We start from the raw sequence: 26917 nt of genomic DNA, 5'->3' as shown, positions 1-26917 counted from the left end.
TATGAAGGTGTGTGTTACTACATTATATATATACTTGCAGTGTGTATATAAAACATATTACATATTGTTATGAAGGTGTCTGTTACTACATTATATATATACTTGCAGTGTGTATATTGTACATATTACGTATTGTTATGAAGGTGTCTGTTACTACATTATATATATACTTGCAGTGTGTATATTGTACATATTACGTATTGTTATGAAGGTGTCTGTTACTACATTATATATATACTTGCAGTGTGTATATTGTACATATTACATATTGTTATGAAGGTGTCTGTTACTACATTACATATATATACTTGCAGTGTGTATGTAAAACGTTGATGGAAGGTTTTGAAGTTGTTTTAGACCAGGGGTGTCAAAGTCAAGGCTCAAGGGCCCGATCCAGCCCGCGAATGAATTATCTGTGGCCCCCAGGATGATATTTGATTAGTATTAGAACCGGCCCGCAAGCCACAGCCGCCTGCTGCTGTTTTGCACGCACCAATACTCCACCAGTGTTGGCGCTAGAAATTTTCTAAATGTCATAAAAATGGGGTCCCACAGTAAATATTTGGGGTCCCATTTTTTTATAAAAGTTTTGAAAACAAATTATTAATGTATGCATTATCCTGTCATATCTCACATTCTATATTGTGTCTCGGAAAAAGGTTGTCATAAACATTACTAAATTCATTTAAACAAAAATAATACAAAAGAAAACACATTTTTATGCATATTTATTCAGTTATAATCATTCATTCACTTTCTTCTTTCCTTCATGGATCTAAACTTTGCCGCTACCGGTATTTTTTTCTATATTTTTATTGTAATATTTTCAGAATGTGTTTGTTCTATTTTTGTCCAAAATCTTTCAAGCATTTTTTTTTTTTATCATCTTTAAAATCCTAAATAAAAACACTATGTGCGTTCTTGTTCCTCATAATGATTGTAAACAATAGGCAAAAATCCCCCAAAAAGTGCAGTTCCCCTTTAACTTCTTTTGGACAAATCTATAACCCTTCCTAAATCAACCCCACTACCTCTGCCTTACAAACTGTACATTTGCAAATCTCACATGTAGTACATTAACATTTATTTATTGACAGCAAATAGCTGGTCCCTGCGCACAACACATCTGTTGTGCCCAAAGGGCGGGGACAGTCCTTGTTCTTTACCTGTCGACTATTTGCATTGCCTGTCGACTATTTGCATTTCATATTCCTTTCTGCGCAGCTATTTGTTTGAAAAAAGAGTGCTCTTTACCCCTCACTACAGAATAGTGACACAGAAAGAAGTCTGGCTTTTTGTAAAAGCAACAAGAGACTCTCCAATAAGCATCTTTTTCTACACAAACCCACAATGTTAAGAGCACTCTTCTTTTATGTCTTCCATGACTCTGGTAGCTGATGGTGCCTGCCTTATAAGCGCCGCGTCAGAAGAACAGTTGCGTCTTTTCATGAGGCCTCCGAGGATTCAAGTGTTCTTTTCCACCGACGTCCTTCCTCTGCGATAGCACGCCATTACACCGGGGAAGAATAAGCGCGACCGTAGAAGCACACTGTGGGCGGACACTTTGCGGCACTTAATGCAGCCGTTATAATAATACAATTTGATTGTCTTGCGGCAGGAAGGCGCAGTTTGCAAAAATAATCACTAAAATAAAACCAGTTTGCAAATGAATACTGATCTGCATGTATTTCCTTGTTAATCGGTATGTAAATAGAAAAGTATGTAAGAAAGCAGGAAATATACCAACAAATATGAGCTTATTATAAATTGCATAGTAGGATTTCACTATCGTATGAGTGTTTACTTGTTAGCAGGAGATGTTCAAACTTGCCAAAAGGAAAACAATACTACACAAAGTCATAATTAATATCAAATATGTCAAATGATTATTTTGTAAATCAGAGTAATCACACTTTTGAATTTGGATTAATCATGATTAATCACAGGTTACTTACATTACTCGCTAGTAGGGCTGCAACAACTAATCAATTAAATCGATTAAAACCGATTATAAAAATAGTTGGCGATTAATTTAGTCATCGATTCGTTGGATCTATGCTATGCGCATGCGCAGAGGCAATTTTTTTTAATTGTTTTTATTTTATTATAAACCTTTATTTATAAACTGCAACATGTACAAACAGCTGAGAAACAATAATCAAAATAAGTATGGTGCCAGTATGCTTTTTTCCCCCCAATAAAATACTGGAAAGGATAGAAATTTAGTTTGTCTCTTTTATCCGATTATTAATCGAAGTAATAATTGACAGATTAATTGATTATCAAATTAATCGTTAGTTGCAGCCCTACTCGCTAGCTAGCATAATTTGAATTAATTATAAAAAAGAGCTTTGTATTTGGACACAAATGCAATTTAAGTGTCAGAATATTCAACAGGAACATTTTTTAAATGTTTTATCGAATTTACATAATTTATTTGCTCAAACAGTTTTATCTAAAGTGACATCTTTATTTGAATTGCATGATTAATTTGTGCATACAATATACATTATTAATGCGTTAATTGTTTTTGATTATTCACAGCCCTAATTAATTTAACTATTTTTCAAAGAAAAAATATTAATTGATATCAGCCCATTACACAATTAATTTTTTCTAAATATTTTAACTATCATAATTTTTGCTGTATATTTTTATCTTTGGGGATTAAAGTTAATGTAATGATATGGCAGCATCATTTTCTTTTGTTAAATACAATTTTATATTAAAGGGGTCATGTCATACATTTTTTCTTCATTTAAAACACTTCCTTGTGGTCTTCATATCATGTAATTGTGGTTCTTTGGTGAACATTTGCATAGATTTAGTTTTCCAGACCTATTTTTAAGTCACTTTTTCGCTCCCTTTCAAAACAGATAATTTTGAGAGGCAAAGTTGTTAGATGCTGGCGTACAGGTCTGGAACTATACATGCTGGCGAAGGTTAAACTTCTACTGAGTTGAACTTTCTAAAGCTAGATCCTGGACAAAGACATGTGTATATTGACAATAAAATGCTTTTCTATTCTATATCATGTAAATAACTACACTGCACAGCTGTTTTGAGTTGTAAACAATTAGAGGCTCAAGTCCATCAGTTATGCTATAAGGTACGTTGCTAACATAATAACAAATTATATCACTAACTGGTCCATTGCCAAACACAGTAAGCACTGATCCAATTAAAAGTAGTTTTTAGGGAAATCATTCTTTATTTTGCTGAAGGACTGTGATGCTATTGTCTTTTAGTAGAAGGCTAAGCTATCTACACAACAATTGACGCTAACATTGCTAATGTATCATTCACACATTTCTAACCTACTGTTATTACTTACCGTTTCATTGTCTCCTCAATTGCCGTAAATGGTAGTCACAGAGCCCACCATTAAAAGTAGTATTTCTGAAAATCCATCTTTTTGTGTAAGTTTGTGAAGTAGGACTCTTCTTGGCACACACTCCAAGCGACTTCTTCACAGCTGAAGGAACATTGCCTTGAAACAAAAAAGTTAGCCGTGCACTTCTAACTTCTTCAGATGAGAGTGGAGGTTTGAATATCGTCCTGAGTCGATTAATACAGCCAATAACAGCATGTTCGTTCTTCAAGTCGTATCTTGGCCATTTTGCAGATGTGCGGGCACAAACTAAAAATGGCAATCTGGGTAGATTTAGACTTAGACAAACTTTATTGATCCACAAGGGAAATTGTTCCACACAGTAGCTCAGTTCCAAAGAATGGAAAGGATAAAAAAGGTTGGTTTTGCATGATAAGGCCCCTTTAATATTTGTGTAAACTTACTGTACAAATCCTTGATGTCTTATGTTTTACTATATTTTATCATTTAAATATTATTTCACTTTAATTGTGTAACTTTTCTTGGCAAAAATAACGATTCTGCACCCTGTCGTAGAACAATGAATGTTACCAAATGTGGTTCCTTGTCCTCTAAAGGTGCAACAGTATTCGATTCACATGCAACCTAATATATAAATATGGATGTGTTTTTAATTTTGACAAGTACAAATGGTCTCTGGTGTTTGCTCCACATGCAATTCTGCAAGTGTCGGGCTTGTCGATCTCCCAGTGTTGTTGGCAACCAGTCGCAGATCAAATAAAATGCGAGAAAATGACAAGGCTCCTTAGTGCTAAGTAACGCGTCTCGCTGCCGCTTAGAAGCATTTAGCAGCGCTACGGAGCCAAATATCTACTAAGCAAGTGAAATGTTTTGACTCAGCTAATGCATTCTGTTGGAGGAACACACACACACACACACACACACATTCTTGTATTTGTTACCTTCTTGAGACCTGAGAAAAATGCCTACCTCTTTAGGACCACCCTTTCTAGATATATAAAGATGTGTATTTACAACATTAATAATATATACATACTATGCAAATATAAAAAAGCTTGTTGTGAAAAATGAGTTGGAATTTCACAAGAAAAATGTCACTATTTCACAAGAAACACTTACAATTTGGCAGTATTATAATAAAAGTCGTAATTTTACTCAAGGCAAGTCAAAACTTTACAAGAAAAACTGAACATTTGTGCAATATTATGATAAAAGTTGGAATTTTACTCAATAATAGTCGCAATTTTACAAGAAAAGCTTAACATTTTGGCAATTTTATGAAAATAGTCGTACTTTTACTCGACAAAAGTCACAATTTTATAAGAAAACTTTAAAATGTCAGCAATATTATAATTAATCCATTTTTACTTGGCAAAATTATGACAAAAGTCATAATTTTACTCAAAAGAATTCACAATACTACAAGATCAACAAAAAAATTGGCAATATTGTGATAAAAGTCGGAATTTTATATGACAAATGTCACCGTTTTGCATTAAAAAGTAACAATTTTACATATAAAAGTAATAATTTAACGAGAAAATAATGCAATATTACAGGAACTGAAAGAATATGAGAAATTGTTCCCAATATTGTAAGAAAAAAGTTGACACATTGTAAGAAAAACACTGCTTTTAAGTAAAAAAAAAAAAAAAACATTAATAATATATACATACTATGCAATTATAAAAAAGCTTGTTATGAAAAATGAGTTGGAATTTCACAAGAAAAATGTCACAATTTCACAAGAAACACTTACAATTTGGCAGTATTATAATAAAAGTCGTAATTTTACTCAAGGCAAGTCAAAACTTTACAAGAAAAACTGAACATTTGTGCAACATTATGATAAACTTTGGAATTTTACTCAATAATAGTCGCAATTTTACAAGAAAAGCTTAACATTTTGGCAATTTCATGTAAAGAGTCGTACTTGTACTCGACAAAAGTCAAAAAATGTTAAGAAAACTTTAAAATGTCAGCAATGTTATAATCAATCCATTTTTACTTGGCAAAATTATGACAAAAGTCATAATTTTACTCAAAACATTTCACTAATCTACAAAATCAACAAAAAAATTGGCAATATTGTGATAAAAGTCGTAATTTTACATGACAAATGTCACCGTTTTGCATTAAAAAGTAACAATTTTACATATAAAAGTAATAATATTACGAGAAAATATTGCAATATTACAGAAACTGAAAGTATATGAGAAATTGTTCCCAATATTGTAAGAAAAAAGTTGACACATTGTGAGAAAAACACTGCTTTTGAGGTACATATTTTTATTTTTTTTGTTCGTAATTGGTTTTTAATCTACAGTATTTACTTCATTATTACAGTATGTCTCTATATACATATTTGTTTTATTAATTTTGGCCAAAGGGGGCACATTTCAATTTCTTACACACTTGTTATTTCATATGTTGACCAGAGGGGGAGCACTTTTAAAACCGACACACAGTCAATTTGAAAAATCGCTCCTTTTTGGGACCACCCTCACTTTGATAGATTTCACCACCAGGGGTGCAAATGAGACATTCTCTATTAGATGCAACGCTTTTCCGTATTGGGACCATGATTTATGTCCCAACTTGTTCACACCTCCTCATATGGAAGCTACTTTTCCTTGTTGATGTCTCAAGAAGGGTAGGAATACAAGAACACACACACACACTCAAAGAGTAAAGAGACGAGGTGAGTAAGTGTTTTCTTGAAACATGGAAGGATGGGCGAGATGCAGGTCTCAGGCACAGTCAACACTACAGCTGCCTTCCTCTACTAGTCTTTTAGTGTGTGTGTGTGTGTGTGTGTGTGTGTGTGTGTGTGTGTGTGTGTGTGTGTGTGTGTGTGTGTGTGTGTGTGTGTGTGTGTGTGTGCGTGCATGCAGCATATGGTTGCAGGTGTGTGTGCGTGTCTGACCTCTGCCGACGGGCTCTGTCTGAAAAATGTCAACTGACAGATGGCTGAAAGTTTATTTACTTTCAGGCGAATTTGTTTCGCTCCCTCTGGCAGTTTAGGCGCTGGGATATTTTATTCAGTCTATTGATTTTAATCTTTTTTTTTTTTTTTTTTTTTGACAGCGCATTTATTATTAACGGCGTATGAACGCGTGCGTTTGGTAACACAAATAATGTGTGCGGTTGTGCGGTGATTGTCGATCGCTCAGCGTGCCACATTTACATAAAACATGCTGTCAGGCGAGAGGGCGGCGTGCAAAAGTAACGGGACATTTGGCGGGGTGATGCAAAACAATGTCCACCGAACTTTGTGAAGAGGGCGACACGTGGTGGGGAAAACAAGACGGTTTTTAATACGACCATGACGCTGCTTTCCGTGTTGCCAATCAGCGTCTACAGCAGGGGTGTCCAAACTATTTCCACTGAGGGCCGCACACTGAAAAATCAAGGCAAGCGGGGGCCGTTTTGATATTTTTCATTTTTAAAACCAATACAATATATACAAAAAATTGGTAACACTTTAGTATGGGGAACACATATTCACCATTAATAAGTTGCTTATTAACATGCAAATTAGTAACATATTGGCTCTTAACTAGTCATTATTAAAGGCCTACTGAAATGAGATTTTCTTATTTAAACGGGGATAGCAGGTCCATTCTATGTGTCTTACTTGATCATTTCGCGATATTGCCATATTTTTGCTGAAAGGATTTAGTAGAGAACATCGACGATAAAGTTCGCAACTTTTGGTCGCTGATAAAAAAGCCTTGCCTGTACCGGAAGTAGCGTGACGTCACAGGTTGTGGAGCTCCTCACATCTGCACATTGTTTACAATCATGGCCACCAGCAGCGAGAGCAATTCGGACCGAGAAAGCGACGATTTCCCCATTAATTTGAGCGAGGATGAAAGATTTGTGGATGAGGAAAGTGAGAGTGGAGGACTAGAGGGCAGTGGAAGCGATTCAGATAGGGAAGATGCTGTGAGAGGCGGGTGGGACCTGATATTCAGCTGGGAATGACTAAAACAGTAAATAAACACAAGACATATATATATACTCTATTAGCCACAACACAACCAGGCTTATATTTAATATGCCACAAATTAATCCCGCATAACAAACACCTCCCCCCTCCCGTCCATATAACCCGCCAATACAAATCAAACACCCGCACAACACACTCAATCCCACAGCCCAAAGTACCGTTCACCTCCGCAAAGTTCATACAGCACATATATTTCCCCAAAGTTACGTACGTGACATGCACATAGCGGCACGCACGTACGGGCAAGCGATCAAATGTTTGGAAGCCGCAGCTGCGTACTCACGGTAGCGCGTATCCAACTCAAAGTCCTCCTGGTAAGAGTCTCTGTTGTCCCATCTCCACAAGCATGCGTATCCAACTCAAAGTCCTCCTGGTAAGAGTCTCTGTTGTCCCAGTTCTCCACAGGCCAATGGTAAAGCTTGACTGTCATCTTTCGGGAATGTAAACAATGAAACACCGGCTACGTGTTTGTGTTGCTGCAGCCGGCCACTAATACACCGCTTCCCACCTACAGCTTTCTTCTTTGCTGTCTTCATTGTTCATTAAACAAATTGCAAAAGATTCACCAACACAGATGTCCAGAATACTGTGGAATTTTGCGATGAAAACAGACCACTTAATAGCTGGCCACAATGCTGTCCCAAAATGTCCGCTACAATCCGGGACGTCACGCGCAGACGTCATCATACCGAGACATTTTCAGCAGGATGTTTCGCGGGAAATTTAAAATTGCACTTTACTAATCTAACCCGGCCGTATTGGCACGTGTTGCAATGTTAAGATTTCATCATTGATATATAAACTATCAGACTGCGTGGTCGGTAGTAGTGGCTTTCAGTAGGCCTTTAAGTACTTACTAATGCCTTATTCTGCATGGCCTTATTATACAAGCAGTAAGTCATTAACTAAGAGTCTTCCCTCAATAACCTCAGAATTATCTCTTATTAGTAACCCTAACCCTTATATGTTCCCCTAGTGTCCAAATAACTCTAAATTAAGTCTTTGTTACTTTAATAAGCAACTAATTAATGGTGAATATGTTCCCCATTCTAAAGTGTTACCAAAAAATTAAACCTTTAGGACTCCACTCAAGTTTGGTCCTGGGGACAGAAAAATGTTTACAATTTTTTTTCTGAGCAATGACCGCTTTAAAGCGGGGAAAAAACAGCCTGCATGGCAGCTTAGTTTTATTAGAATCAACATTATCTTGTTAAATTTCACCTGTTTGCTCTTTTATCCCACTTTTTATGTTTTTTAATCAACACCAGTAGTTCAGTGTTTTTCAACCACTGTGCCGCGGCACACTAGTGTACCGTGAGATACTGTCTGGTGTGCCGTGGGAGATTGTCATTTCACCTACCGTATTTTTCGGAGTATAAGTCGCACCGGCCGAAAATGCATAATAAAGAAGGAAAAAAACATATATTAGTCGCACTGGAGTATAAGTCGCATTTTTGGGGGAAACTTATTTGATAAAAGCCAACACCAAGAATAGACATTTGAAAGGCAATTTAAAATAAATAAAGAATAGTGAACAACAGGCTGAATAAGTGTACGTTATATGAGGCATAAATAACCAACTGAGAATGTGCCTGGTATGTTAACGTAACATATTATGGTAAGAGTCATTCAAATAACTATAACATATAGAACATGCTATACGTTTACCAAACAATCTGTCACTCCTAATCGCTAAATCCCATGAAATCTTATACGTCTAGTCTCTTACGTGAATTTTACGGTAGTGTGTTAATAATTTCACACATAAGTCGCTCCTGAGTATAAGTCGCACCCCCGGTCAAACTATGAAAAAAACTGCGACTAAAGTCCGAAAAATACGGTAATTGGGTAAAAAATATTTTTTGCCAGTAATTATAATCCGCAAATGTGCCATTGTTGAGTGTCGGTGCTGTCTAGAGCTCGGCAGAGTAATCGTGTAATACTCTTCAATATCAGTAGGTGGCAGCAGGTAGCTAATTGCTTTGTAGATGTCGGGAACATGGTTCGTCGTGATCACAATATGCGGGAGGCAGAGTGCAGGTAAAAAAGTGTCTAATGCTTAAACCAAAAATAAACAAAAGGCGAGTGCCGCTAAGAAAAGGCATTGAAGCTTAAGGATGGCTATGCAAAACAAAACTAAAACTGAACTGGCTGCAAAGTAAACAAAAACAGAATGCTGGACGACAGCAAAGACTTACAGCGTGCGGAGCAGCAGACGGCGTCCACAAAGTACATCCGTACATGACATGACAATCAACACCAAAATAGGAGCGCAAGACAATAACTAAAACACTACACACAGGAAAACACCAAAAAACTCAAAATAAGTCACAGCGTGATGTGACAGGTCGTCTACTGTGAGACAAGAGCTATAGTGATGCATGGTTGGTTATGGTTTGAATCAATATCCAACAATTGCGAGAACGACTTTTTACTGTCAATATCGGCTGCTGAGTTTCATTTTTTTATGTTTTCTGCTGGTGGTGTGCCTCAAAAAAGGTTGAAAAACACTGCAATACAGTATATACAAAAATGTCAACCTTAAGGGCTCCACTCAAGTTTGGACCTGGAAGGGTTTCGTTCAGAAAAATGTTGACAATTAGTAAGATTTTGATTATTATTTTTTGAGCAATCACTGCTATAAAGAAAAAAAACAGCCTCCATGACAGCTTAGTTTTATTAGAATCAACATTCTCTTGTTACATTTCACCTGTTTGCTCTTTTATCTCACTTTTTATGTTTTTTAATCAACACTGCAGTAGTTAATACTATGATCAATGTTAATTACAAAACTAAATGTGGGATATAAATAATAATGGAAGTATAAGTGTTTGTATATAGTATATTATTGGTAGTAATATTTAACCAACACGTGTACAGGGATATTTCACAACTGCTTGTCTATGTCTTTACTGTGTATATATTTGAACAGTGTTTGTTGTGTACAAGGTGTATTTATAATATGTTGAGTAAAGGAAATTTCATACTTCTATAAAGCACAAGATCAGAGCCCGATGTCTCCCGGTTTTACTACATCTTGTATTTGAGATTGTTTATAGAGTTAGGCGAAATAAAGTGCTCAACTTCAGCCTAAACCCTTTCGGTCTGCAACATTTTCAATTTATGAATGTAAAACTGTTTGTTTATTTTGTTGACCACTGACCAAAAGAAATAATAATCTAAACTAATCGTACTTTTAGAATGTGCCGTTAAAAAAATAGCTGTGGGACGCACTTTGGACACCCCTGGTCTACAGAGACTGCATCAACCACTATTATCCACACCAAATTACACGAGCGAAGTCATTGGCTAATTTCTTCTGCCTGGGTAGCCTCGCTCAAGTAATTAAGTGGAGTAGACACTCCCTGACCAAACAATGCTCACACAATCATACAAAACCCAAAACCATTGAAGTTGGCATGTTGTGTAAATGGTAAATAAAAACAGAATACAATGATTTGCAAATCCTTTTCAACTTATATTCAACTGAATAGACTGCAAAGACAAGATATTTAATGTTCACACTGGAAAACTTTTTTTTTTTTGCAAATATTAGCTCATTTGGATTTTGATGTGCCACAAGTGGCAAAAAAGACTGATAAAGTTGAGGAATGCTCATCAAACACTTTGGAACATCCCACAGGTGAACAGGCTAATTGGGAACAGGTGGGTGCCATTATTGGGTATAAAAGCAGCTTCCATGAAATGCTCAGTCATTCACAAACAAGGATGGGGCGAGGGTCACCACTTTGTCAACAAATGCTTGAGCAAATTGTCGAACGGTTTAAGAACAACATTTCTCAACCAGCTATTTCAAGGAATTTAGGGATTTCACCATCTACGGTCTGTAATATCAACAAAAGGTTCAGAGAATCTGAAGAAATCACTGCACGTAAGCGTAATAAACATTGAATGCCCGTGACCTTCGATCCTTCAGGCGGTACTGCATCAAAAAGCGACATCAGTGTGTAAAGGATATCACCACATGGGCTCAGAAAACCACTGTCAGTAACTACAGTTTGTTGCAACATCTGTAAGTGCAAGTTAAAACTCTACTATGCAAAGCGAAAGCCATTTATCAACAACACCCAGAAACGCCGCCGGCTTTGCTGGGCCCGAGCTCATCTAAGATGGACTGATGCAAAGTGTAAAAATGTTCTGTGGTCTGACGAGTCCACATTTCAAATTGTTTTTGGAAACTGTGGACGTCGTGTCTCAGCGAAAAGCCAGCATCTGTGATGGTATGGCGGTGCATTAGTGCCCAAGGCATGGGTAATTTCACATCTGTGAAGGCACCATTAATGCTAAAAGGTACATACAGGTTTTGGAGCAACATATGTTGCTTTTTATCATGGACGCCCCTGCTTATTTCAGCAAGACAATGCCAAGCCATGTGTTACAACAGCGTGGCTTCATAGGAAAAGAGTGTGGGTACTAGACTGGCCTGCCTGTAGTCCAGACCTGTCTCCCATTGAAAATGTGTGGCGCATTATGAAGCCTAAAATACCACAAAGGAGACCCCCGGACTGTTGAACAACTTAAGCTGTACATCAAGCAAGAATGGGAAAGATTTCCACCTGAGAAGCTCAAAAAATTGGTCTCCTCAGTTTCCAAATGTCTACTGAGTGTTGTTAAAATGAAAGGCCATGTAACACAGTGGTAAAAATGCCCCTTTGCCAACTTTTTTGCAATGTGTTGCTGCCATTAAATTCTAAGTTAATGATTATTTGCAACAAAAAAAAAATGTTTCTCAGTTGGAACATTAAATATCTTGTCTTTGCCGTCTATTCAATTGAATATAAGTTAAGAAGGATTTGCAAATCATTGTATTCTCTTTTTATTTACGATTTACACAACGTGACAACTTCACTGGTTTTGGGTTTTATATTTTGGTTTTATTACGCTGTGGCATCCCCGAGCTTCTGCAGTGTCATCATATATTCCTGTCCACAGTTGCAATCCATTTTGGCCAAGGCTTGTATTGATTGGACCGCTGCACAAAGTCCTCTCGAGCTCGCCACAAAAATACTCCACGGAGTTCGAACCCAGACTGCGTTGGCCACTCCGTGAGTGAAAGCCATGTGTCATGCTCCCTGCATTACTCTCTGACAATTGGAGCCAAATGAATCCTCCTGGCATTGCCAACTTGAAATATGTCCATGCCACCTGAGAGGCGAAAACCCATTGATGGAGCAACATGCTGGCTCAGGTTTGCGTGTACTAAAACTCGTGCAAACTTGATAGCACAGTTCAGTTAAGTGTGCAGAATAATCCATTTAGCGTCTGTCTTCATGAATATGCAAAATATATGATAACTATCAAAACGCCCACAATACTGGGAGGAGAAGATGCAAATGCTATATATTATACAGCATGCACAATGTGATTTATCAACACCGATAAACTTTTTTGTGAGCACTATTTTGCGTTGTATGTAGCACGTCTGAAAAGTATGCGCAGCTGACACAGTTAGGCACACGGCTGTGAGAAATGACAAAGATAGACAAGTAAGAATCCTCCGTCCTACGTGTATATGTTTGAACGGTCAGAAATAAAATGTATTAAACATTTCCTTTTATATTTTATAGCTGCATGCTGGGTGACTTAAAGGAGAACTGCACTTTTCTTGGAATGTTGCCTATTGTTTACAATCCAAATGAGAGACAAGAAGACAAAAGGTTGAGTTTTTTTGCGTTCTGACATGTAAAAATCGGCTCGTTCTTGGTGGCTTGCAATGCAGCTAATGGGAGCAATCAATTCTACCTCTAAATCACTTTAAAAATGCATTCAAAAACCGTCAACAGTACTTCATTTACATTACGTAACCTGTATAATAACTAAACTGTAGCGACATAGTTATTGTAAGAACTCTTTTTCTAGTCTACTAACACATGGCCATGCTTTAGTATTAGCCGTAAAAGCTAACTACGGCAAGAGATAAGCTAGCTTCTATGTCAGCATGAAACGCGTGTAAGTTTGTAATACACAATGTGATAAGACACCAATTTGTACTGACTGAAAAACATGAACAATCATATTACAGTAAAGTATTATTTCATGTTTTGTTTGTACATAACTAGCCAGACAACATATGTACTGTAGTTGTAATAACACTCACTCGATGGACGGTTGTGCATTTGGTCCAGCTGGCTAAGGACGTTTTTTCTGGTTTATTTCTGTAAGCACTCCATTTATGTTGATATAGCGTGTCTCCAAATTCCACATTTTGCAGCATTGAGTCACTTTCACCTCACTCTCTCGGCTTCTGTCTGCGCCAACATCTCACTCTTCCTTCGTGCTCGCTTTTAGGAGCAGTAGGTCATCCTCGGTTTATTCAGCTTCAAAAAAATATAAGGCTGTGAATCTTCATTTGTCCAAAAATAGTTGTTACCAAGTCTGCCATGATTAGAACACACTCGCGTTTGTTTACGGACGTAGGAACACACTTTTGTTGACAGAAGTCGGAAGTACGTTGCTATGGGAATGGAAATAAATGCACTGAGGAAAGAAATTACGGTAATGATTAAAATGACTAAAATAGGGTAAATATTGTACAAATTGTTATGGTGTCTGTTACTATATTATATATATACTTGCAGTGTGTATATAAAACATGTTGCATATTGTTATGAAGGTGTCTGTTACTACATTATATACAGTATATACTTGCAGTGTGTACATAAAACATATTACATATTGTTATGAAGGTGTCTGTTACTACATTATATATATACTTGCAGTGTGTATATTGTACATATTACATATTGTTATGAAGGTGTCTGTTACTACATTATATATATACTTGCAGTGTGTATATAAAACATATTACATATTGTTATGAAGGTGTCTGTTACTACATTATATACATACTTGCAGTGTGTATATTGTACATATCACATATTGTTATGAAGGTGTCTGTTACTACATTATATATATACTGTACTTGCAGTGTGTATATTGTACATATTACGTATTGTTATGAAGGTGTCTGTTACTACATTATATATATACTTGCAGTGTGTATATAAAACATATTACATATTGTTATGAAGGTGTCTGTTACTACATTATATACATACTTGCAGTGTGTATATTGTACATATTACATATTGTTATGAAGGTGTCTGTTACTACATTATATATATACTGTACTTGCAGTGTGTATATTGTACATATTACATATTGTTATGAAAGTGTCTGTTACTACATTATATATATATACTTGCAGTGTGTATATCAAACATATTACATATTGTTATGAAGGTGTCTGTTACTACATTATATATATACTTGCAGTGTGTATATAAAACATATTACATATTGTTATGAAGGTGTCTGTTACTACATTATATACATACTTGCAGTGTGTATATTGTACATATTACATATTGTTATGAAGGTGTCTGTTACTACATTATATATATACTGTACTTGCAGTGTGTATATTGTACATATTACATATTGTTATGAAGGTGTCTGTTACTACATTATATATATACTGTACTTGCAGTGTGTATATTGTACATATTACATATTGTTATGAAGGTGTCTGTTACTACATTATATATATACTTGCAGTGTGTATATTGTACATATTACATATTGTTATGAAGGTGTCTGTTACTACATTATATATATACTTGCAGTGTGTATATAAAACTAATTACATATTGTTATGAAGGTGTCTGTTACTACATTATATACATACTTGCAGTGTGTATATAAAACATGTTACATATTGTTATGAAGGTGTCTGTTACTACATTATATATATACTTGCAGTGTGTAAATAAAACATATTACATATTGTTATGAAGGTGTCTGTTACTACATTATATATATACTTGCAGTGTGTATATAAAACATATTACATATTGTTATGGTGTATGTTACTACATTATATATATATATACTTGCAGTGTGTATATAAAACATATTACATATTGTTATGAAGGTGTCTATTACTACATTGGGATGGGACAAATGCAGAGGACAAATTTCACCACATCTAAGTGTGTGTGTGACAATCATTGGTACTTTAATCTTTAATTATATATATACTTGCAGTGTGTATGTAAAACATATTACATATTGTTATGAAAGTGTCTGTTACTACATTATATATATACTTGCAGTGTGTATATTGCACATATTATATATTGTTATGAAGGTGTCTGTTACTACATTATATATACTTGCAGTGTGTATATAAAATACATTACATATTGTTATGAAGGTGTCTGTTACTACATTATATATATACTTGCAGTGTGTATTTTGTACATATTACATATTGTTATGAAGGTGTCTGTTACTACATCATATATATATACTGGCAGTGTGTATATAAAACATATTACATATTGTTATGAAGGTGTCTGTTACTACATTATATATATACTTGCAGTGTGTATACAAAACATATAACATATTGTTATGAAGGTGTCTGTTACTACATTATATATATACTTGCAGTGTGTATATAAAATACATTACATATTGTTATGAAGGTGTCTGTTACTACATTATATATATACTTGCAGTGTGTATATTGTACATATTACATATTGTTATGAAGGTGTCTGTTACTACATTATATATATACTTGCAGTGTGTATACAAAACATATTACATATTGTTATGAAGGTGTCTGTTACTACATCATATATATACTTGCAGTGTGTATATAAAACGTTGTTTCAGAGGCTTTAAAGGCTACAACGCTAACTGTCATTAGCCGCATCTTCTGAGCATTTTTTATCATCTTTAAAATCCTTAAAAAAAACGAGGTGTGTGTTCAATCCTTATGATTGTGAACGATAGGCAAAATTTCCCCAAAAAGTGCAGTTCCCCTTAAAGGGGGCGGAAAAGCTTTTAGCGCCCCTGAATGCAATTTTCTTGCAGAACATGTCAGGATTTTAAAGAGAAGAGCGAGCAAGAGATATAATGTATGTAGAGCAGAGGCGAATGTATCGCCGTGTGTGAGACCACAGAACGACAACCCTGGGCAGCAAAAACCTGTATTTAAGCAGAACAGCGTCCCACAGTCCCATGCTGCTCAGGTAGCAGGAGGGAGCAGGTTGCAGGAGATGATACCCAACATGTCTTGTGTTAGAGAAGGCCATTTTCTCCCGTTAGGGGCCAGTTGAACGCCATTTATCGCCGCAGCCCCGCCGCCATATTGTCGTGCCATCATAACGCATGTGTGCCCGCCCTCTAATGGCAGCGCTGCACTTATCACTTTTTTCTCCCACAGCACCCAAAAGACCTCATGGACCAACAAAAGCTCTTAAGGCCTTCTGTTTGATGCCGTCGTGAGCACACAAAGTAGAATTGCTACCGCCGCCCTATGTTCCTGCGCTATAAATAAAATGTCATGTTTTCTTGTCCTGGATGAGTTTTCTTTGAAAGCAAAAATGTGTCAGAACAAAAACCTTGGCGCTCTGAAGGAGCCTCCTTGTCATATTTGCTCATCTGACGGTTCTCCTAAAGCAGGGGTTGGCAACCCAAAATGTTGAAAGAGCCATATTGGAACAAAAATACAACAAAAAAAATCTGTATGAAGCCGCAAAAAAATTAAAATCCTTATATAAGTGTTGTAATGAAGTCAACACGTGATGTAAGTGTCTATATTGGCTATAATAGCCTACATGTGTTGCAGGCTGACGCAAATCTTCGTTGACAGAAATGCTGAGATGTAATATTTATTCTACACATTTCTGCAACATTGGAAAACATTAGTAAAACTTCTCAGAAGGTGAGATAACTCCTGGAAATGACTGGTTTAAAATGGCCAAAGGTATAGATGTGTGTGTCCAAGTTAAAGGAAACGACAATCTGTCTTCTTTTAATGGATTTATTACAGTCTTTTCAAGCCGGGTAATGTTTGCTGTGGTCTGGAACAACATGGCACACAAACAACTATCAGAAATGCAGCCAATATTCCATACAGATAATGTGTCATGAAACATGCACATATAAATTAAATACAAAATAAAGGAAATTAAATTAGCTCAAATATAGCTACAAGTGAGGCATAATGATGCAATATGTTCATACAGCTAGCCTAAATAGCATGTTAGCATGGATTAGCTTGCAGTCATGCACTGAGCAAATATGCCTGATTAGCACTCCACACAAGTCAATAACATCAACAAAGCTCACCTTTGTGCATTCACGCACAGTATAAAATGTTTGGTGGACAAAATGAGACAAAGAAAGAGTGGCTTGAAACACGTCTTTCTGTGGCAGCGTCGGAGAAAGTTGTACATGTAAACATGCGTACGGTGAGTTCAAGGACCGCCAAAATTAGTAGGACAAATACTGTCATCAGTGAAGCATAAACACAAATATTAAACAGTGGGCTTTCTAACAATTAGGAAGTTTTGTGTCATATTTGTCCTCCTACAGAAACCCTATTAAAACTAAAAATATATTTCCCACCTTCTTTTTCCATTTTCGTACATTTTTGAAAAAGCTCCAGGGAGCTGCTAAGGCGGCTTTGGAGCCTCGGGTTGCCGACCCCCGGTCTAAAGTGATAACTGTCTTGACCCGTCTCTCCCCTCGCTTTTGTTTTCCAGGAGGTCAGGAACATGCACAACGAGCAGCTGATGGACTTCCGGCGTGAGGAGGAGATGGAGATGTCTGACGACGACATGGAGGAGTGCCCGGACAGCGAAGACTCAGGTAAGCACTGCCTTTCATTCTACACGCCAACAAAAATGGGTAATTTAGACGTCTCCGTTATGCCGATTGTCAACCCCACTCAAACAAAGTTTTTTTAATGACACATCAAATGGCGCTATTTTGATTTTGGTATTAGACTTAGACTTTTTCAAACTCTATTGATGCACCAGGGAAATGGTTCCACACAGTGGCTCAGTTACTAAGGATGGAAAGAATAATGCCCACTGCAAAAAGTAAGTGTTCAAAAACAAAAAAAATAACAAAAAAAATTAGGGGTATTTTATTTTAACTAAGCAAAATTATCTGCCAATAGAACAAGAAAATTTGGCTTGTCAAGACTTTCCAAAACAAGTAAAATTAGCTAACCTCAATGAAAAAAATACCTTAAAATAAGTATATTCTCACTAATAACAAGTGCACTTTTCTTGATAGAAAAAAAAGAGACCTTTTTGCTCAATATGTTGAAAAATATTCTTAAATGAAGTAAATGCTAGTGCAATTATCTTGACATAATGATATGCGCTCGGCATTACATTTCTTGAAACCAGAAAACTTATACTAAAAACTTATTTATTGTTCTTAATGAAAAGGCAACAAGGCAACCGCTTGTTACTCTCTGGGTCTACTAGCCGCTCAGGCAAATCATATTGTCTAAAAATGCATTTTTCCATGGATAACATGACATCATCGCGCCAAGTGCGTGCTCTTTCCGTCAATTAGTGCGCATATATACTGTACAGCCCGGCCCCCGGCCCAATTTTTTTAAATTATAATCTTGAAAAATGTATCTGAATGTGCATGGACTATTTCTGTTCAAAATTGTTTGAAATGTCACATGTTAAATGTTTTGTTTTTTTCATGCTTGAAATAAGAAATTATTACTTTAAAAAAAAGTAGTTTTATACTTGTGAGTGTTGATATTCTAGTTTCAAGCATGTTTTACTCAATATGGGTCATCAAATCTCAGCAACAAGCTGTAATATCTTACTGAGATCATTTAGGACCAAAACACTTAAAACAAGTAAAAGACTCTAACATAAAATCTGTTTAGTGAGAAGAATTATCTTATCAGACAGAAAATGAGCAAATATCACCCTTATTTGAGATATTTAATCTTACTTAGATGTCAGTTTTTGCAGTGTAGGATCAGTTTGTCAATCCGGTTTAAGTCCCTTTTGCTGGTGCTGCTCCCCCAACAAAGCACTGCAAAGTACAGGGCACTGGCCACAACAGACTGATAAAAAGATCTCCAACAGCTTGCAGCACACATTAAAGGACCTAAGCTTCCTCAGGTGTATGTATGTCAGTATGTCCTAATATAATGTTCTCGCTTCCGATACAATACCGATATTGGAACCTTGATTATTGTCCAATACTGATATTAATCCGACACAATATCAGCACAAATCATTTATACTTCTTAGGCCCCGAGCAAGCCCCGCAAGGGCCCTATTGAAACTGCTGTTTTCTTATATACATTTGGACGCCCTTTTGAGGCCCTTAGCACGCACAAATAGTCCCCATATTTTGCAGGTGTGTCAGGTATGGCGAAAAATTTTATATTTTTGGGGTTCTTAAAATGAAATTTCAAAATTGTCTCTCTAGCGCCACCTTTAAAATGAGAAAAAATTAGCCCCTCGTACTTGTTCCACATATCAACACAAATTTTCTTTCGTCTTCCATTTTTCGACGAAAAGCTCCTCTTAGGGACATTGACCAAATGAGTCAATCATTCAATCAATGTTTATTTATATAGCCCTAAATCACAAGTGTCTCAAAGGGCTGTACAAGCCACAACGACATCCTCGGTACAGAGCCCACATACGGGCAAGGAAAACTCACCCCAGTGGGACGTCAATCGCGGTTAAAATTACGGATACCACGCATAGAGGCGCTGGAGTATAAGTCGCATTTTTGGGGGAAATTTATTTGATAAAAGCCAACACCAAGAATAGACATTTGAAAGGCAATTTAAAATAAATAAAGAATAGTGAACAACAGGCTGAATAAGTGTACGTTATATGAGGCATAAATAACCAACTGAGAACGTGCCTGGTATGTTAACGTAACATATTATGGTAAGAGTCATTCAAATAACTATAACATATAGAACATGCTATACGTTTACCAAACAATCTGTCACTCCTAATCGCTAAATCCCATAAAATCTTATACGTCTAGTCTCTTACGTGAATGAGCTAAATAATATTGTTTGATATTTTACGCTAATGTGTTAATCATTTCACACATAAGTCGCTCCTGAGTATAAGTCGCACCCCCGGCCAAACTATGAAAAAAAACTGCGACTTATAGTCCGAAAAATACGGTAATAATAATAATAAAAAGATAATAAAAAAATAAAGACTAGAACAGCCTAATAGCTAGAACTAGTATGTATATATCTATAAAAAAACTTTTTTAAAAAGAAGGGTTTTTAAGCCTTTTTTTTAAAAGCATCCACAGTCTGTGGTGCCCTCAGGTGGTCAGGGAGAGCATTCCCCAGACTGGGGAGCGGCGGAGCAGAAAGCCCGGTCTCCCATAGTTCGTAGCTTTGTCCTCAGAGGTTGGAGGAGGTTAGCCTGTCGGGAGCGGAGGTGTCGTTTGGGGGTGAGTAGTTCTTTGAGGTAGAGGGGGGCACACATTGTTAAAGCCATTATGCCTGCGTTATTTCTTCCATACACCTTTCAACGTAGGCTCCTTTCTGCACCCTTTCAGCTCATTTTGTTCACTTTTCTGTCATTTTAAGAATGACTCGGGCGGCGAGAGATCGCCTTTTTTCCCGGGTGAAAAGTGAACACCTTTTCATGCGTGCAGAGAACACGCTCGGGGTGTGTAGAGGCGTGCGCGTCTGAAGCTGTTGTCAACGCAGGTTAATAGGACAAGGTGGCGTACCTTCTAATGGGCCCAATTTCTCCTGTTAGTTAAAATGACAGCTCGGCTAATGGGAAGGGAGACGTATGCAAATGCGTCTACCTTTTGCAGCCCTTCTCGGCGGCTGTCGGCGGAGAGCGCTGGTGTCAAGGGCTTGTCATCAGGAGGGGACGGCGGCGGCTAATGTGGCGGTTTGCGCCGCCCGTAATAGCGCTCGCCCTCGCTGACCTTTAAACAAGGGACCCGTGGTTACATGTCAACACACCCCACTTTACTTATAAAAGAAAACACACCTGTGTTATGACTCAGTTACTCCTTTAAGAGCCGATCGATGATCTGCGTCACGACGAGAGGAAAAAGCTGGCGGTCTACGCGTGGAGCATGAACCCTGTCACGGACAGGTCGATAGCCACGCCCGCTGAATAAACCGACGGCTCGGGATCTGGCCAGGCGTTTGACACCTCTTCACGCCGCCTTGATAGATCTCTCAGATCGATGCTCCTCCAATCAAACGTGAGTAGGAGGCGACGCCCGGCGAGAGTTCATTAGCAGTCTCTTCCCTGCCGCAGTACTGATAAATACACACAACATAGCTGAGGGTCTTATCTTCTCAGTCCACTCAGCGTATTGCCTTTTCCTTTTCTCCCCTTTGGAGCCCAGCCGTGCCGATAATACCAGACATCCCTAGAGGCCGGCATACTATAACCCGTCTTTAGGCTTCACTCGATAGGTCGGGTCATGTGTCCAGAAGAGAGCCGGCGGACAAAACGCCCTGGGATTATCCCCGACTTTCAGCCGCCGGTAATCTGTTGGGGAATATTGAATTAGCGTCCGCCTGGGGTCGGCTCCGGCTCGCCGCGACCCTGCCCGTGGTAAGTGCTTTAGCGATCGGGTGGACGGGCTGATGGCTTTCGCATCGCCGGCGTTTGAACCATCCTGCAGATGTTCGCTCAAGTGAAGACTGAGAAGGAAAATCAATGACAATAAATTATCATCTAACTTGATATTGATTTTGAGTGACAGAGCTCAACTCAGGACTAAGAAATAGTTTTTTCCCGCATTTAAATATTTATAACTAACTTAGATTTCTGGTTGAATGAAAAACTGAATTTGTCAATTGAAGCCACAGACTAGCATTTAAAAAAACGGTAACACTTTAGTATGGGGAACATATATTCACTAGGGCTGCAACTAACGATTAATTTGATAATCGATTATTACTTCGAATAATAATCGGATAAAAGAGACAAACTACATTTCTATCCTTTCCAGTATTTTATAGAAAAAAAAACAGCATACTGGCACCATACTTGTTTTGATTATTGTTTCTCATACATGTTGCAGTTTATTAATAAAGGTTTATAAAAAAATAAAAATAAAAATGCCTCTGCGCATGCACATAGCATAGATCCAACGAATCAATGACTAAATGAATCGCCAACTATTTTTATAATCGATTTTAATCGATTTAATCTATTAGTTGTTGCAGCCCTATTATTCAGTATTAATTAGTTGCTTATTAACATGCAAATTAGTAACATATTGGCTCTTAATTAGTCATTATTAAGTACTTATTAATGCCTTATTCTGCATGGCCTTATTATACAACCAGTAAGCCATTAACTAAGAGTTAACTAACCCTAACTCTTATTGCTTATTAGTAACCCTAACCCTTATATGTTCCCCTAGTGTCCAATTAACTCTAAATTAAGTCTGTTACTTTAATAAGCAACTAATTAATGATGAATATGTTCCCCATACTAAAGTGTTACCATAAAAACAAAAGGTTTGTGTTCGTTGTGCTTGCTCATGTGGGGTTTCTTCTTGATTTATTTTGGTTTTTTTCGGGCTGTCAAATGATTATTTTTTTAACTCAGATTAACACATTTGGAATAATCATGATTAGTCACAGGTAGGAATGTATACGGAAATGGAAATGGATATCCCAGGAGAGCCCAACTTTGAAGCAATGGATGGAAATCACAATGGACATTTATAAGATGGAGAAGATAACTGCTTTTATTCATTATAAATTGGAGAAATGTACTTCATACTGGGAAAACTGGGTCAATTATGTCAAGTCCCATAAGCCTGATTTTAATTTCTCGAATTAGTGATTGCACTGTCTAAAAAAAAAAAAAAAAAGATTACTCCCTATATATATATATATATATATATATATATATATATATATATATATATATATATATATATATATATATATATATATATATATATATATATATACATACACACTACCGTTCAAAAGTTTGGGGTCACCCAAACAATTTTGTGGGATAGCCTTCATTTCTAAGAACAAGAATAGACTGTCGAGTTTCAGAAGAAAGTTCTCTTTTTCTGGCCATTTTGAGCGTTTAATTGACCCCACAAATGTGATGCTCCAGAAACTCAATCTGCTCTAAGGAAGGTCAGTTTTGTAGCTTCTGTAACGAGCTAAACTGTTTTCAGATGTGTGAACATGATTGCACAAGGGTTTTCTAATCATCAATTAGCCTTCTGAGCCAATGAGCAAACACATTGTACCATTAGAACACTGGAGTGATAGTTGCTGGAAATGTGCCTCTATACACCTATGTAGATATTGCACCAAAAACCAGACATTTGCAGCTAGAATAGTCATTTACCACATTAGCAATGTATAGAGTGTATTTCTTTAAAGTTAAGACTAGTTTAAAGTTATCTTCATTGAAAAGTACAGTGCTTTTCCTTCAAAAATAAGGACATTTCAATGTGACCCCAAACTTTTGAACGGTAGTGTATATATATATATATATATATATATATATATATATATATATATATATATATATATATATATATATATATATATATATATATATATATATATATGTATATATATATGTATATATATATATATATATGTATATATATATATATATATGTATATATATATATATGTATGTATGTACATATATATGTATGTATGTACATATATATATATATATATATGTATATATATATATATATGTATGTACATATATATATATATATATATATGTATGTATGTACATATATATATATACATATATATATATATGTGTGTGTGTGTGTGTGTGTGTGTGTGTGTGTGTGTGTGTGTGTGTGTGTGTGTGTGTGTGTGTGTGTGTGTGTGTGTGTGTGTGTGTGTGTGTGTGTGTGTATTTATTTATTTATTTTTTTAAATATTATTTACTATCTGTATATATTTTATTTTATTTCTGATTTTTATTTTTTTATTTAATTGATTTAGCTGTAAACATTGTTTTGTTTTCTTGCTGTTTTTTTCTTTGGGGGAGTGGCATCATTGGGCTATAAACAAAAACAATATTTTGAAATTTAGGGCAGAAAACAGATATATGATGTATGTAAATATGATGTAATGGATAGGAATGTCTGATGCTGGATGTCGAATAAAAATTAAATGAAAAAAAAAAGAAAATGTATACCGAGCACCGGTATTTTTTTGATACTGGTTCCTAATTAGGTCAGTCCATGAGAACCGTGAAGATACTGGACTTATGATACTGCTATCGATATTTTTTGTTCCAGCTGACTGATGTAATTATGACACATTCAGTTCAGCTGCCACTGCTATACATTAAAGTTAGTTTTGAAGAATGACAAATTAAGAAGCAACACCACACAAAAGGTCGTAACACAACAATATTTACTCCTCAAAATCCCGCAACCTGGGTCAGTTTGAAGTGAACGCACTTTACTCACGCCGAGTCACGACCGTGTTTGATCAACCGTCCTCCTAGCAATCCATTAATCCACCGGCCAATATTAATCCACTCAAAAAAGTGATAAATGTAGGTAATATAATCATCCATAAAGTTGCTTTGAAGCAAGATAGCATCCGCTGTGACTCACAGGTCTCTGGTCTGATTTGGTCAAATAAATTATTCATTTAATCAAATCATGACATGCACACAATAACATTGACATGTAACAAAACGCTGGGAAATGCATTACACACCACAAAATGTGTACCTAATGTTGTGACCGGGTGAATCGGTATACTCTTAATGAAGTTTTTGACTGAAAAAAAAAAAAGTCTTCAAGATATACATTTTTTAAAGATGAATTGTAATAATTTTGCAGAGGGCTAACTAACCGTTAGCAGACAGACTCCACGCTGCAACAACGTTCACTGCGAGAGCGTACACTACCAAATGTGTGGTTTTTAAGTCTGTGTTAATTCTTTCATTTCTGTATTTAAACATATTTGTCTACACTTTATTTACATTTTTGTTCTTTTTGCCAAACAAGCTCTGCTTCTTTCTTCTTTTCCTTTTGTGCGGTTGATTAGTTGAGCAAGAATGTGTGCATGTGAAAGCTTTTTACACGTTCCAAATAAAATAAATTGATAAATTTAAATTGTACACCAAAGCATAAATTATCTAAACTCGCAGTTCTTAACCTTTTTGACATTGGGGCCCAACTTTTCCACTACAGAGGAATGTGGAATTTGAAGCCATGCTATTCCGACATAAATGGAGTGCTTATCCAAATAAACTGGACCAAACGCACAACTGTCCATCGAGTGAGTCACTTTAATATTGATCATGATACACGCAGCACGTCATGCGTGTTATTACAACTACAGTACATACACTGTCTGGCTAGCTGTGTACAAACAAAACAGGAAATAATACTTTACTGTAATATGATGGTTCGTGTTTTTCAGTCAGTACAGATTGGTGTCTTAACACATTGTGTTGTGCATTACAAACGTAAATGCGTTTCATGCTGACGTAAAAGCTAGCTGATCTGTTTCGGCTATTAGCGAAGCATGCCGATGTGTTACTACGCTAGAAAAATAGTTCCTCAGTGTTCGCTCTTATGATAACAATGTTGCTACAACTTGGTTATTAAACAGGAGTATTGTTGACGTTTTTTTTAATGCATTTTTAAAGTGATTTAGAAGTAGAATTGATTGCTCCCATTAGCTGCATTGCTAGCTACCAAGAACAACACCATGTTTTCAAGTTTGACTGCTAAAAAAAATGATTTTGTATTTTTGTCTCTCATACGATAGGCAAAATTCCCCAAAAAAAGTGCAATTCCCCTTTAAGTTTCCAGTCTGCTGTTTCCATTCCAATGTCTATGGCACCCTGTGTAGGCAGCAGGCTGAATTATTACATTGAATCGACTCCAAAGAACAGAAAGGATGCCCATCATTCTTCTTAAAGGTCACTCCCTCCTGTTTGATGATGGTGGTGGTGGTGGGCTCGATTAATTCACACGCCTCTCACTAACCTCGTCGTGTCCAATGGACAGGCTGGGGCTTTTTTCGCTCTGTCTTATTGTGGGGGTTCCATTTAAAGACTTTTGATTATATCCGGAGAAAGGATCATGTCTCCCAGTAGGCCGTGTGCCAATTTTGAAATGTCCTTAAAGTCGCTTCAGTGTTAATATTGAGCTATGAGGGTTTGGAAAAACACTGGATGATAAAGTGCTTTAAATATATTATAATTTATATTATAATAAAATATTGATCAAACAAATTTTTTTGAATTTATTTTCGATATAAATATTTCTTTAGAGATGTTAAAGGAATCTTGTTTAATCAGATGAATCACACTTTTGAATTCAGATTATTTACAGGTTATTACTTGCTTACATCATTAAAATTAGCCTAAAAAAAGGAGTCTATCATGTAGACATAAAAATGCAATTTTACTTTCAGAATGTCAAAAAGGAAAATGTTTACATTTTAACAACATTTTAATTGAATGTATGCCATTTATTTGCTCAACAGTTTTATCTAAAGTGCATTCAGGGTGTAGTTTGAATTACAATTAGCGTGATTATCTGCATATATACAGGATTAATGCCGCCATTTTTTTGTGTTTCATCAGGTGAGCTAACTTTTTATTTTTGACTCCCCTAATTTTTTTTTAATTTTTCACCAAAGCACATTTTTACTTGTATTAGTTATACTTACTAATATTACTTCTATCCATCCATCC

At 36.3% G+C, this 26917-nt stretch overlaps 1 protein-coding gene across 7 annotated transcripts in view; it reads left to right on the top strand.

Annotated features, from left to right (window-relative positions):
* Positions 1 to 26917, top strand: part of enox2 (ecto-NOX disulfide-thiol exchanger 2) — a 491895-nt gene that overhangs the window by 417358 nt on the left and 47620 nt on the right. For all 7 annotated transcript variants that reach the window (XM_062039950.1, XM_062039943.1, XM_062039947.1 and 4 more), the window contains one exon: positions 17945 to 18050. In XM_062039950.1, coding sequence (XP_061895934.1) covers positions 17945 to 18050 — 106 coding nt within the window. The remainder of the gene's footprint in view (positions 1 to 17944; positions 18051 to 26917) is intronic.

The sequence above is a fragment of the Entelurus aequoreus genome, linkage group LG28, assembly GCF_033978785.1.
Source record: "Entelurus aequoreus isolate RoL-2023_Sb linkage group LG28, RoL_Eaeq_v1.1, whole genome shotgun sequence".
NCBI lineage: Eukaryota > Metazoa > Chordata > Actinopteri > Syngnathiformes > Syngnathidae > Entelurus > Entelurus aequoreus.
Note: the sequence above shows the minus strand (reverse complement) of the source record. Positions and strands in the feature narration are given on the sequence as shown.